The sequence below is a fragment of the Telmatherina bonti genome, assembly GCF_933228915.1.
Source record: "Telmatherina bonti genome assembly, chromosome: 20".
In the NCBI taxonomy this organism is placed as follows: Eukaryota; Metazoa; Chordata; class Actinopteri; order Atheriniformes; family Telmatherinidae; genus Telmatherina; species Telmatherina bonti.
In genome coordinates this window covers 11,715,133-11,729,227 of record NC_136618.1, presented here as the reverse complement: position 1 = coordinate 11,729,227, position 14,095 = coordinate 11,715,133, and the positions used below count along the sequence as shown (strand labels likewise).

Genomic DNA, 14,095 nt, shown 5'->3' with positions numbered 1-14,095 from the left:
CAGAAGGAAACATGACTGCCCTCTAATTATGATTAATGAAACAACTGAACAGGTAATTTAGAAAACATTTATTTCACACATTTCATGAAAATGAAACCAAACAGTTTGTGTATTAAGTTTAAATTCTTAATTTAATATTTTAATAAAAAAATATTAAATTTAAATTCCACACATTTATAAATGTGTGGAATTTATAAAGATGTTCCAGATGAAGACGTCTCTAGCTGCTGGTAACTTCATGTCATTTGGACAGTTTGGCTCTATCTGTGTTTCTTGAAGGCTGCAGAGAATAAAGAATATTAGCATGATTACAACTGAGGATAATTTCATTGTTTTGATGCAGTAAAGCCAAAATAATCCCCATCTGGATTTTATGGGGGGGGTTGCTGGTTGGGACTGCAGGAATTTAAGTCCTACCTTTCCTTTTGGTGTTCTTCTTCATGAGTTTCTTCTTTTTCTTGGGTTGAGGGTTGTCACCATGCTGCAGCAACAGAGACAAGGTCACACCCAGCAGACACATTAAAGTAAAAACTCAAGATGAACACACTGGACCAAACATCTATTTGTGGCGTCCGGGACAAAGTCTAAACATAGCACACCGATTTTCCAAGTCCTCTTAAACACACTTAAGAGTGAAAGGTTTTTCCACATCTCGCAGCGGAGCAGACTATCAGCAAGATGGAGATCAGTCATTAGTTCAACTCATCAGCAGTTTTTATAACAGAATCAAGCCAGGAAACGGTAGAAAGGGACAGCGCGCCAAATCTGTAGGCATGAGGCCGAACTGCAGCCAGCAGCACAGATGACGCATTACCCAAATGAAATGGACTGACATTAAAATAGAGAAGCTGGATCGTTTAAATCATGCAACAGTCTTGAAATGTCTGCTGCATGAGTTGTAAAACACTTGGGATGAATCAGGTCCAATCAACGTGTGTCAGACGCAGCTTTTCTTCCGTTTCTGCTCCTTCAGCTGCATAATACTAAACTAAACCCACATTAAATAATTTAAAAATGACATTACACACATTTCTGGCTGCATGTTTTATCTGCTAAGGCAAGGTAAGTTTATTTGTAGAGCACCTTTCATGTACAAGACAATTCAAAGTGCTTTACATGAAACATTAAAAGCATTACGGGAAGTAAAAATAAAACAAAAAGCAAAATCAGAATAAAATAATAAATTATATTAACATAATTAAAAGCAGATTTAATTAAAACTAAGTAGGTTTGCAAAAAAACATTAAAAAAATGCAAGGAAACTAATGTTCGCCCACCTGAATGTATTTTCAATCACTCTAATGTGTAGAATGGATTACTTCTGTCAGTGAAACACCATTTATTAGAGTTATGAAGTTGGTTTGTTACAGGTGTCTCCTCCTTTGTAAATCTGCCTGACTTATTTTTTTTTCCTCTTTTGATTCTAAATCCCCCACAGTGAAAATATTTCCCATGGTGTGGCTCGTCTCGTACGAGGAATGTGTGGACTGAAGCGTCTCCTGCATCTCGTACGGAGCAGTATTTCTCACTTCGGTTCAAGTTAAACTCCGGCAACAAGTGGCGACTCACATGACTGTATAAATGTCAGTGCTTTCAGAAGGACACCTTACTAGTTCCATTCTGAGAGCCTCAGTGCCACCTGGTGAACTGGCCCACCTGGTTTTAACCAGTTTAACCAGAACCGAAGAAGGAGGACTTAACTTAGTGGAACTAAACATAAACGTCTCAGAGATTTGGGGATAAAAGTTGATGGTTTAGAAGTCGGCTTCCTCCAGTTTCCCAAAACATTCTCCCAACATTTCCTACCCCAGCTTTAAGTGCATCCATTTCTCGCATCTGGCAGCAGCTCCACTGGGGTTGTTCCTCCATCTTTAGTATGAAACAGCCTTTAAATGAACTCAGCCACGTTTCGTTACCTGATCTGAGTCTGAGATCAAGAAACAAAACCAGCTAATGCCTAAAAACACTGGACCTTTTTAGGCATGAACTCCTCCTTATTAGCTACTGTGTCGACTTCTGCTTTAGTTGTCCTAGTGACGTCTAAGGAAGGACTGAGCCCGCTGCTAACAATGGCAGCGTCTGCGGTGCATATTAAGAAGGAAAAAGTCCCGATTTTTATTAAAATAAGTTGTCAACTTGATTTAAGTGATACAACTGATTTCTGCCTGTCATAGTTTGAGCCTTTAGGATAATAAACTCAGCAGGAAAGATAAAACGTGGTAAAGATGACGCCTCTCTCCAACTTGTAAGCTGTGTGAGAACCTACCTGCCCGCCTTCACCCGTCAAAGCTGAGATGTCACTGAAGTGTGTGATGCCGCTCAGCTGGCTGGACATGGACATCATCCCTCTTTTCCTGGCATTCTTCTGACGCTTCGGCACATTTAGACGCACCATCATCGACTCCTCGTAATTTTTCCTGCAGAGAACGTTTGTTGTTGAAGGATGATCAAGAATCATGAAGCTGACAGTCGACATGATGCGACGAAGCTCCGAGCCTTATAAGAGAATAAACATGTAGAAACCTGTGGAGCTCCTCCCGACTTTCCCGCTCACTCTGGAAGTCTCTCCTGTCCCTGATCTCCTCAGGGGCGTCGCTGTACTGCTGCCTCAGCTCCTGGATCACCGAACTCCTGAGAGCTGCTTGTCGCTGCCGCTCCGCCTGCGCCTTCTTCTTGTCCGCTTCCGTCATGTCGCCGTCTGAAGGAAAACAGGTGGTTTGGTTTTCCCTCTTTGTCCACAACAAACACCCCCTCTCATGTCTTTAATAAAAACCATTTAATGCTAAATCCGTCAATACTTTGTAATAAAAAGCTGAAAACGAAGTAATGCAACAGAAAAATGACGTTACCATAATGCACTGGAGCAATTTTTGGTGGTACATATTTCTTGCCACTAGAGTGGGCTGCTTTCTTCTGGGAGGCTGCCTTGTTCTCAGCTTCCTCTTCTGACTCCTCCGAGTCACTCAGCTGGATGAAAAGCACAGGAAGGAGTATGAACAGATCTTTTTTTTACGTTACCCAAGCTGGAAACAAAGCAAGCAGCAAACCCAAAAGAGAAAAACTCACCTTGCTGATGAGATTCTCAGGATTTGGACGCAGCTGCAGAGGGTCATTCTCAGCTGTGAAAAAAAAAATACAAGCATTAATTTTATACAAAACTTTTTTTTTAATTGCAAATATAAATTATAAAATCCTTTAAACCTCACCTAAACTACCAGTAACAGCGGTGCGGACCAGTTTATCAATCTGGTATTTCAGCTTGTGGTCTATTGGTCGCATCTTTTCCAGTACCTTAATGGAGAAAAAAAAGTCAAATGTTGCCTGGACAAATAAAAATTAACAGCTTCATTGTGCATTTACAACATCTTACTGTTCTGATTGTGACCAGTCTGTTCAAGGCGTCGCTGTCCTTTATTGTGCCTCCTTCTGTCTTAATGCTGATCAGGTGAGTGAGGTCCTGAAGGTAGAAAAGCAGCAGGTGGTAGCGAAGGTCTAAGAAGGACAAACCCTGCAGAAAACCCAGGAAAAGTTACACTTATCAGCTTCAAACTTTAGATCTCACAGGACTAAACACAACAAACCCGCAAACAAACAATGTTTAAAATAACCAGAATACATCATCCTAAACAGCAACTATAACAACTCTGGGGAAAAAAATACTTGCCGCTTACCTTTGTTATCTTAAATGCACCATCTTTGACTTTGGATAGCAGCTCCCGGACATGACTTGTGACTGCGACCACCTAAAGTAAAGAGATCTATGGTGAGGTTTAAGATCTACAACTTTAATAAGAGTTAATACTAGTTAATAAAACGGCATATTTGACACTGATAGAGGCAAGTGAAATTTGGATTAGATGCTTAAAAAATAACTCAATGTATTTGGTCAAATCTGACTCCCTTTATTATATTTTCATTCCTATTTTATTTACTCATTTTTTTAGTACTACCTGATATGAACCATCTGATGATGTTTTGATTTAGAGCAAACCAGTAAATTTACACAAATATAAATAGTTTTAAAAAAACAAGTTTTGTTTTTTTTTCTTTTTTTTAATATATATATATTTTTTTCACGCTTAACTTTTCTGAATATTGTCTCATCAACATGTTGGCAACTTAACGTAAGTAAGCCATCTAAATATTTCTTCTATTACTGGAAAAATGAGAATAGTCTTCTAAACTGGGGGTGGGAAAATCAAATAAAAAAATCGAGTATTGGGTTTTTTGCTTCACAATTTTTTTTTAATGAAAAAAGTTTTTTTTGAAAAAAAAAAATCGATTTTTTTTTTCTTTTTAACAAAAAAATCTATTTTTTCCCCAAATATGTAAAAAATTATCCATTATAAAATTTGAGTCATTTTTATTGTTTTTATTGATCTTTTTACTTGTCTCAACGGACATGATACCAGCAGAATGATTGGGTACTGTTTTCTTTTGTTTTTTTTTTCCTGATTGTTTGTTTTTAAATCTAAAAAAATCAGCAACATTGAAGAATCGTGAGAATCACAATTTAAGCCGAATCAGCACAAAAAAATCGGAATTAAATCGGGACAAATCGTCACAGCCCTACTTTAAACATTCATTTTAGCTCTTAAATAAGCAGCATGAAAACATAACAGGAGCTATAAAGACAGTGTTGTTTCTGTACCTGCTCTGTGAGATTATTCAGCAGCTCAACAGCTTTGGGTAAGTCACGATCAATTAAATCCTGTAAAAAAAAATCAATTATGTTTAATAAATGCCTTTATTTGTAGACAATGAAGTTTTAAATGCAGGAAAATTAAGACTGGTGAGGCGGTAGTAGCTTATTAGCTTGTGTTCTTAAAAGCAAAAAAAGGTAATAAATATCACATATCAATTACAGTTTACATGTAACAATTTAATTATTTTTTAAGTGCGTAAAGTCGGTTTAAAAGTGAAAACAACCACATTTAGCTGTTTGTTGGTCGGCTTGTACTCACGTTGTCAACAGCAGCAGCCATTTTAATTTCACTGTACCTACGGAAGCCGCAGAAGGACAATAAGGATTTTGTCGCGTTAGGTGCAACGTTGAAAGGGTGGTTGCTGTGCATGCATGGACAACTGACCACATGTTAAAGATGAACCACAATGATTTCGAAGTCACTTGGATAATTGGCTAATAATCCACAAAAAAAAAAAAAAAAAGTATTTTTCATTTGGTTTGATATATTCAAAGTTTAAACCTAATGTGGCTAAATGTCATTATTTGTGTCTATTATAGGGCTGAAGCGTAAAATAAAGTTCATGTTGGATGTCTGTTCAGAATGCAAGGAAGTAAATGAACCGACCTAATAAGGATAGAAAACTTGTGAAAGAGAGAAAAAGAGAGAGAGAGAGAGAGAGAGAGAGGCGCGGGGGGGGGGGGGGGGGGGGGGGGGGAAGAGAGAGGAAGTGGTGGTGTGATAATCGGAGGGGTACCTATCTGTCAGTCTCATCAGTCCATTTCAAGCCAAATAGTCTAAAGAGAAGTCCAGAATTGGTGGAAAGATAAGCCATGGTAAGTTACATTCTGACTTATGGATTTTTCTTTTTTCAGAAACTATATTTTTATAACCTAATATTAACATTTTCCAGAAGATATATATATATATATATATATATATATATATATATATATATATATATATATATATATATATATATATATATATATATGTACAGACACACACATATATATATATTATATGTCACTAACACATAAGAATTATAACTTTTAGGTCTGCATTTTTACTAAAGACTTTGTTATGATCAAATACTCATTTGTAATGAAAGATTTAAATGGATGATTTAACAAAGTATCAATGGAAACAAAACATAAATCCTATCCTGTCTGTAAACTCCCATCCAGATGTCTGATTCCAGGGTATCAGCGGTTATTCAGGAGTGGGTGAGTTCATACTCGGGTCAGTCCAGTGGTGCGACCCTGAGTCCTGTTCCTCCTAACCAGACCGCACCAAGCAGCCAGATGGCTCAGATGGACATGATCTCGTACGGCCAGTCTCAGGGGCTCATAAGGGGGGGAGTTGATGACAGAGTGACTGAGCAGATGATGGGACTTCCGTATTTACCATACACAACTCACTGTCTCAGCAACACCTCCAACTCAGTGAATGCAAACCACCAGAGCCACGCCAGCACTCAGGTAGAAGAAACATTTGACAAGATTAGAACAAATTTGTTCACAAAAACCACAACAGGTTTTTAAAATTATTTTCTGCTCACTTCAGGACTTCTCGTCCTACTTGCTGCCAACTCTGCGTGCCCCAGTGACCAAGAGAAGCATCAGCAAGGACAGCGAAGAGTACCGGCAGAGACGCGAGAGAAACAACATCGCAGTGAGGAAGAGCCGGGATAAGGCCCGCAGGAGGATCCTGATGACCCAGCAAAGGGCCCTGCAGCTGCAGGAGGAAAACCAAAAGCTGCAGATGAGAATAGGACAGCTCACACAGGAGCTGGACACTATGAAACACATCCTGTCCCAGCGGCACCTGCAGAGAGCCGAAGATGGAGCATCTGCGTCCAGCATCTGAACAGAGAAAGACATTCACAGTTATTATTAGCATTTTCAGGCAGGCCTCTAGACAAAAGCCTGACTGTAGATTTTTCACTTTTCCACTAAACATTTGTGATAACTTGAGAAATGAAAAGGTGCTCTTTATTGTTGACTTTCTTTATGAATAAACATACATTTTACTCAGTTTTGTTGTAAAAGTGTGAGGAAAGAAAGTCAAATTTGCTTTTGTAGATATTACTGGGGACAGTGAGGCTGTACAGTCCTTTTAAATTTGTCTGATTTTTAAGCTTTCATTTCTGTTCAGCTTTATTTGTATAGCACCAGATCACAACAAAGTCATCGCATGACATTTAAAAGTCCAAGGCAAATGAAATTCAGTATACTCCCCAGTTTTCCAGTTAATTATATTTATGTTCATTTAAAGTTTATTTATAAAAAGTTAATTATCTAAGCACATCCAGTTTTAAACAAATAAACAAAAATAATTCCCTTCATTGTTATTATGGTCACAAAATATCCATCTAGAAACAGCAGGTTTTGTTTTCCAGCTTGTGCTAGCTAGCAAATGACAAGGTAGCGCTACTGTTTGGTAAATAGATTTGTTAAAATGCAGAATCATATATATGTTTCCAACATTAAAACAAATAGATTTTCTAATTATGAAGAGTACTTTTTAATATGTTTGTCTGCCTTTTAGCTTGTAATCTGTTTAATATCCAGTTACAACGATTGGTGGAATGCTAGTATGCTACTTAGCAAAACAAGCTAACTTGGTTAGCTTGTGGAAAAGAATAAAAACACCCAGTTTAATTCCTTACACTGGCCCCCCTCTCTAAAAAGAAGAAGTTGTTTTATGAAAGCTACAACAGGAAACATCTTCCAAGTAATTTAGTATGAAGAGACATATATATTTTGGGTTTTTCCCCTGTTTTATACTTAGATGACCTTAAAGAGACAGTTGCTAAAAGAAAGCATTATAAGCACTGTTCACTTATAAACAGATATTATTTTCAAATAATACACATTTTGTGGGATCTCCATACACTTTGTACACATGCAGACATAATTTTTTGACCACTGAAAAATAACTTCTGGGAAAATGCTTTTCCAGGATGAAGATTTTCAGATTATCCAGCTGTTCCATGTTGCTGGTATTTTTTACTTTTGGTGTCGGGCTATGACACTAACATCTTTGTTTCTTATGCCACAATATGCACCATTCGCTTTTGTTTCCATGGCAAAGGCAATGATAATCTAGTTAACAGACTATTCAGCTGATTTTACTGAAGAATGAAGGCGCTTTTGAGGTTGACGCCACATAAAACAACTTTCGTAAGACACAGAAAGATTCATTGGAAGTTGTAAAATGGTTTTCTTTCTTTGGCAACTGATCGGCCAACATGGCTTCAGAGACTGGGGGTCTTTTTCCACCTTTTGGTTTAGCTCACAATGGTTTTTTGGTTGATGATGTTTTATTTAAAGGCTCTTTAAACATAACAAAAAAGCAAACATCTGTTTAGTTCGGTTATAAGTGTTGAGTTTGATTGGCTTAAATTCACTTTAATACGTTTAATAAATAAATAAAAAAACACATTTAAACAGATTAAATATTAAAACATAAAACACATTTGGAGATATGAAATGCTTGGGATGACTTCTATGTTGTGAAGCTTTGACTGAGCATTTTGACAAAGAAAGACCACAACGTTGAGCCTGGATGTGGGTGCTTATATATATTCTTAAATGCAGGGAAGTGAGACAGAGAAACAATGAAGGAGTTAAAAGCAAATATTACATGTGGGAAAAATGCTCCTGTAGATCCAAAATGAACTAAACAAGACTTATTTCTGATGGAGTATCATTTGATAATCGTTGCTTAAACAAATACCTGACTTGTCTTTGTCAAAGCTGATTGTTACCCAACAGAATTACCCAACAATCTGTGGTTTGTTGTGGATTCACAGAAATCTAAGTGTATATCTTTATAAATGTCATGTGTCCTTGCCACTAAATTAAAAATGAACTACTTGAAGTGGTTTTTATAAATGCTATACATTTAATGTGAAATTTGTTGAACATTTTCACAGTGACACAATAATTTGTCAAACATTCTCTTAAAATAAATAATTTCTGAGCCACTATGAGGTATTTGCTTTTAAAATTGTGTGATATTGAGGCATAAAGAGCTGACAAAAGTACTTGAAAGAGCCTTTATGTCATCACCCTCAATGAACCTTTCTCTTCATCCTTCATATGAACACAATGTACGCCTGCCACATTATTTACCGTAAGTGCTCCCACCAACAGAAACGGACGTCATGCCATGGACGGTTGTGCACCAGCGGTTTCCCTTTGTGAGATGGGCGAGATTTCGACACAGAGTAGGACGGAGATGAGGAGCACAGAGATAGTATCAGTGTTTTTGGGCTGCCAAAGCCTTCCTGTGGCTTTGATGGTAGCAAAGGGACATAGAGATAGGAGAAAAAGAGGAGGGGGTCGGGGCAACAAGCCAGACACCTTTTTTTTTCATTTTATATATAGATTATATTCAAAAGTAAAATAATAATTACAATAAACAATAATAATGATGATAATAATAACACAAACTATTGTATTATAGTTTTTATTATAATAATACTATTGTATTATTATTACTCAAGCTGAATAGAAATGATCTTCAATTTATTTAGTCATATTATTAAAAGCTAAGCCCAAATCAAGCTGTATTGAATTACATGTTTTAATTAGATAATTTTGATTAAAATATTTGTGATATCAAAAGCAGTTGATAAATTTACTGACAATTTTTTTAGAGCTGTTAGTCATAAATTCTGTTTAAATGCACTTTTCTAACTCACAAACTGATCTAATAACTTCAACGCAATTCTTTTTTATTTAAAAAAACATGTAGATTGAGTTGTTCTGCACACTGAAATATGTTTCTAACATGACTAAATAAAATAGAATAAATAAAATAGAATAAAACAGGGAGGAATTTTATAATAAATTTGAACATAATAAACTAATTACTTAACTAATAAAAGTATTAATAAAATAATTATATTATTGTGAAAAACAAGATTTGAGTTGTGTGTTATAGAGATGGGGTGCTCCAGTGTTTTAAATGGGGTAGAAACACTAATTACATTTAATGTGAAAGTGTGTCCACACTTTTGAAATAAAATAAAATAAAATAAAATAAAATAAAATAAAATAAAATAAAATAAAATAAAATAAAATAAAATAAAATAAAATAAATTAAAATTCCCTTGAGAAACATTTGGTTTGTTGTGGTATTTCTTTTAAAAATGAAAAACAATAGTATTTTTTTTTTTTTTAGCATCTATCTATCTATCTATCTATCTATCTATCTATCTATCTATCTATCTATCTATCTATCTATCTATCTATCTATCTATCTATCTATCTCTCTCAAGCATTTATAAACATCCATGACGTGAAAATAAAATCTTTAAACATAATTCTGTAAAGTAGAGTGAAAGTATAACAAAGGTCTGTTTTAGGATGACATGGCTTCATGTCTTCAGAGGCAAATAAAAGCTTCTTGTGACTGTTGAAATGTCTCACAGCTTCGTGTGGGGTAATCTGTGGTCCGAGGACTGCAACAACTCCACAGAGTGAAGAAAGACTGTATTTCACCCAATCTCTACCAAGTTACTCAACAGCAGCCGATTATATGGACCCCACCACAACCCCGGTGTGTAAAGGAACAATCCTTGACCTGATGGGGACTAAGATTCCTTTCTTTGTTTTTTTCAGGAAATTTGGACAGCCCTCAAATCAACAAAGGAAGGACATTTCTTCTTTTCTTTTTTTTTCTAAGTCTTTCTTTCTTTTGTTGTAACAACAAAATCCGACACCCTAAAAGAGCAAAATGTTTTTACCTCAACAAAATGAACTTTAAATTTCTGTCATTTCATATTTAAAGGGAACATGCCAAAGCATCATAAACACACCCACTTACACACACATATTTGCATATTTACACACACATTGGGCTTTTAATGTTTAAATTTTTTTAACATCCGGTAAGGTCCTGTAGAGGAAGCAGCTGCTGAGTAGACCGTGTTGGTGCCATCAAGTGTAAACAGTTAATATTACAGGAAAGCATGAAAACACACACACACATACACTAAACTTGCACGAAACATGATAATTCCATTTTCTAAGTGAGCGTTTAAATGTGAAAGCACGATGGATAAGTTATGGCTGTCACCTCCTTCGAGCCCCTGTGCTTGGATGCTTTACGGAAGTGCAGCGCTATACCTGTAGCTTCTCTCTCTCTCTCTCTCTCTCTCTCTCTCTCTCTCTCTCTCTCTGTGTGTGCGTGCGTGCGTGTGTGTGTGTGTGTGTGTGTGTGTGTGTGTGAGAGAGAGATTTATGGCTCCACCACGCGGCAGATAGATGCACGCAGACCTGCTGCAGCACAGATTACAGAAAGACAGATGTTTCACTCTGACACAAATTCCACACAACAACATCTTCACTGTCAAACAAAATTACTTCCTGTGTTAAATCCCCCTTCCCCACATTTTAGAAATTTGATGAGTTAGTTTAGCTTAATTTCATTGAATATCACAAAACATGAAATTTGATAGGAAATAAAAAATTATATAAATAATGGCTCTTCTCAAAGTCGTCTCTGAGCTCAATGTTCTGGAGTCCATCTTGAATGGACAGCCGCAGCGTAAAGGCTTTTTGTCTCATTATAATGTCCCATCAGATGACAATGTTGATATGATGTCTGAACATACATTGAAATTGTTTAATTATCTGGCATATTTGAGTGCTCCCAGGTGAAAAGTATCACTATGATGTCAGTACAACCTGCAATGTAACACAAGGTGATCCCCAAAGATGAGTTGCTGGGCTTTTATTGGTCTGCACCTTTTTTCTTTAAATTTGAGTTTTTCTTTTAGTCTTTGTATGATTGTTGCGCTATCATACATACATCTTTGAAATGTTTATGTACACATATTAATGTTAAATATCCAGTTCTCTCTCATTAGTAGCACTTACGCTGAGTTAATATTTGTTACAGATGTCACCAGACAGGCTTAGTACAGACCAAAGCATACAAGCATCAGACCAGGAGGGGTGGTCAACTTTTTTGTAAGCAAGAAGTACAAAAACCAAACCTAGTGTCAGTATCAGTAGTTGCTGGCCTCAAGGCGCCATGCAGATCTTTTGTGGTCAAACACAGGGATCCAGTCTACTACTGCAAAACAGTAAACCAAATTGTTAGGGGCTGAAGTTACAGATCCCCCTAAAACCACATCAAGCTTCACATACTGCACTCCAAAACAACCAACTTATTTTTTCTGGACTACTTTAAACTCGTTGCAAAAACATTTAAACACAGTGATCTGATTATTAATGTAAAAATTGTTTCTTTACATTAATCACATTTTCAAGTCTTGTTTGTTGGTGTGTGTCTGTGTGTGTGTGTATCAAAGAGAAGAAGACAATAATTTTCTATCTTACTGTGTGCTCCTCTCCAGAAAAATTCTCAACCACCCTCCCTCTGGCCACCCCGGGGATAAATATCCAGCTCTGCAACTGCTGCCAAACCACATAAATCTGAACAGGATGACTGGCAGGTGGCCGCATCTGGGTATAAATGACTGATGGCTAATGTCTCATTTTAACATAATATGATCAAATTGTCCAATTATTATTATTATTATTATTATTATTATTATTATTATTATTATTATTATTATTGCTATTGTGATTATATTTGCTTATGTAAATTTGTACATTTGAGGTATTTTGTGCATAATATATTAATTCAATTCAGCTTTATTTGTATAGCGCCACTTCACAACAATGTTGTCACAGGACACTTTACATACTCGAATCAACATACACATCATTTCAAGCCAGTTCATACATATCCTATAATAGAAACCAACTGATTGCATTGAGTCATGATTTCGATCCAATCCCCATCCTAAGCATGCACACGGCGACAGTGGGAAGGAAAAAACTCCCTATAACACAAAGAAAACCTCCGGCAGAACCCGGCTCAGGGAGGGCAGCCATCTGCCTCCACTGGTTGGAGTGGAGACGACAGGAAAGACAGATCAACAAATCGCACTTAATCAGGAAGACCTGCGGAAAAAAGGAAAATAAGTTAGAGACAACACTATTGGCATATATTTATACATTAATATATTAGAGAAATCGAGCGAGGTACTTCTCAGTGCATCAGTACTCCTCATTGCTACATAAGTAATGGTTGGCTAGACTACCCATAACTATAAGAGCAATGAGCATAACCTGGACAGTTGGGTCTTGTACATGCAGACTCCAACTCAGGAGATGCTCATATCCTAACTATAAGAATCATGGAAAATTAAGGTTTACAGCTTGATCTTAAAGGTGTGGAGGGGGTCTGCCTCCCGAACCCACGGTGGGAGCTGGTTCCATAGCTATAGGCCCTTCCTCCCATAGTACTCTTTGAGACTCTGGGAACCACCAGTAAACCTGCAGTCTGAGAGTGAAGTTCTCTATTTGGAATATATGGAACTATAAGATCTTTTCTGTACAATGGAGCTTGGTCATGGAGAGCTTTATATGTGAGGAGAAGAATTTTAAACTTTATCCTGGATTTAACAGGGAGCCAGTGTAGAGAGGCTAAAACTGGTGACATATGATCTCTCCTGCTAGTTCTCATCAGAACCCTCGCTGCAGCATTGTGGATCAGCTGGAGACTTTTCAGGGCATATTTGGGACAACCCATAAATAAGGAATTGCAGTAATCTAGTCTGAAAGTAATAAAGGCATGGACTTATTTTTCTGCATCTTTCTGAGACAAGATGCCCCTAATTTTTGCAATATTACGCAGGTGGAAGAAGGCGGTTCTAGAAACCTGTTTTAAATGTGAGCTAAAAGACAAATCTTGGTCAATAATGACTCCAAGATTTCTCATAGTGGTAGTGATTTCTCATAGGCCAGATTAATGCCATCCAGAGTAATTACATAACTAGATAATTTTGTTCTAAGTTTTTCAGGCCCGAAGATAACGACCTCTGTCTTGTCTGAGTTTAAAAGGAGGAAATTGTTATTATTTTAAAATTATTTATTTATTTTTGGTATTAGTGATATAATGTTTGACATGTCCTATAAAGTTACTTGGATTTTTTTTTGGTACATTATTTTTTATGACATTTTATTTGTTCATACAATTTTATATGAAATCATGTTTAGCCTGAAAAGACTAAAATGGCACAATATTAGCCAAATGTGATTATAATAGGCAGAAGTTATACATTCCAAAACTTAAAAAATAAATTTAAGCTTGTCGTCTTAACGAATGATGCATACTTATTATTTTTTTTTTATGTCTCAGAGTGATGCACCTTTTCAGAATGCACGATCTTTGACGGCAGAGTTACGAAGGAACGTCGTATTTTAGCCGATTTTTAACGAAGACTTCAGCCGCCCGCCGGCGGAGCTGCTCCCTGAAACAGACGGCTATCCGCAGTTTTCCACCCGCTCTTTGTCCGCTACCCGACGACGCGTTTTCCTCTG

The 14,095-nt window shown here is 36.7% G+C and overlaps 1 protein-coding gene across 1 annotated transcript; it reads right to left on the bottom strand.

Moving 5' to 3' along the window:
- Nucleotides 1-184: 184 nt before the first annotated feature.
- ngdn (neuroguidin, EIF4E binding protein) lies at nt 185-4,985 on the bottom strand (the record flags this gene model as incomplete). The annotated part of the gene is made up of 11 exons (XM_079260230.1): nt 185-280; nt 418-481; nt 2,267-2,417; nt 2,524-2,698; nt 2,850-2,967; nt 3,067-3,119; nt 3,207-3,291; nt 3,371-3,508; nt 3,672-3,743; nt 4,652-4,711; nt 4,965-4,985. 11 exons carry the CDS (start codon nt 4,983-4,985, stop codon nt 261-263), a joined length of 957 nt encoding a protein of 318 aa, XP_079116356.1. The 3' UTR covers nt 185-260.
- Between the last annotated feature and the right edge of the window lie 9,110 nt (nt 4,986-14,095).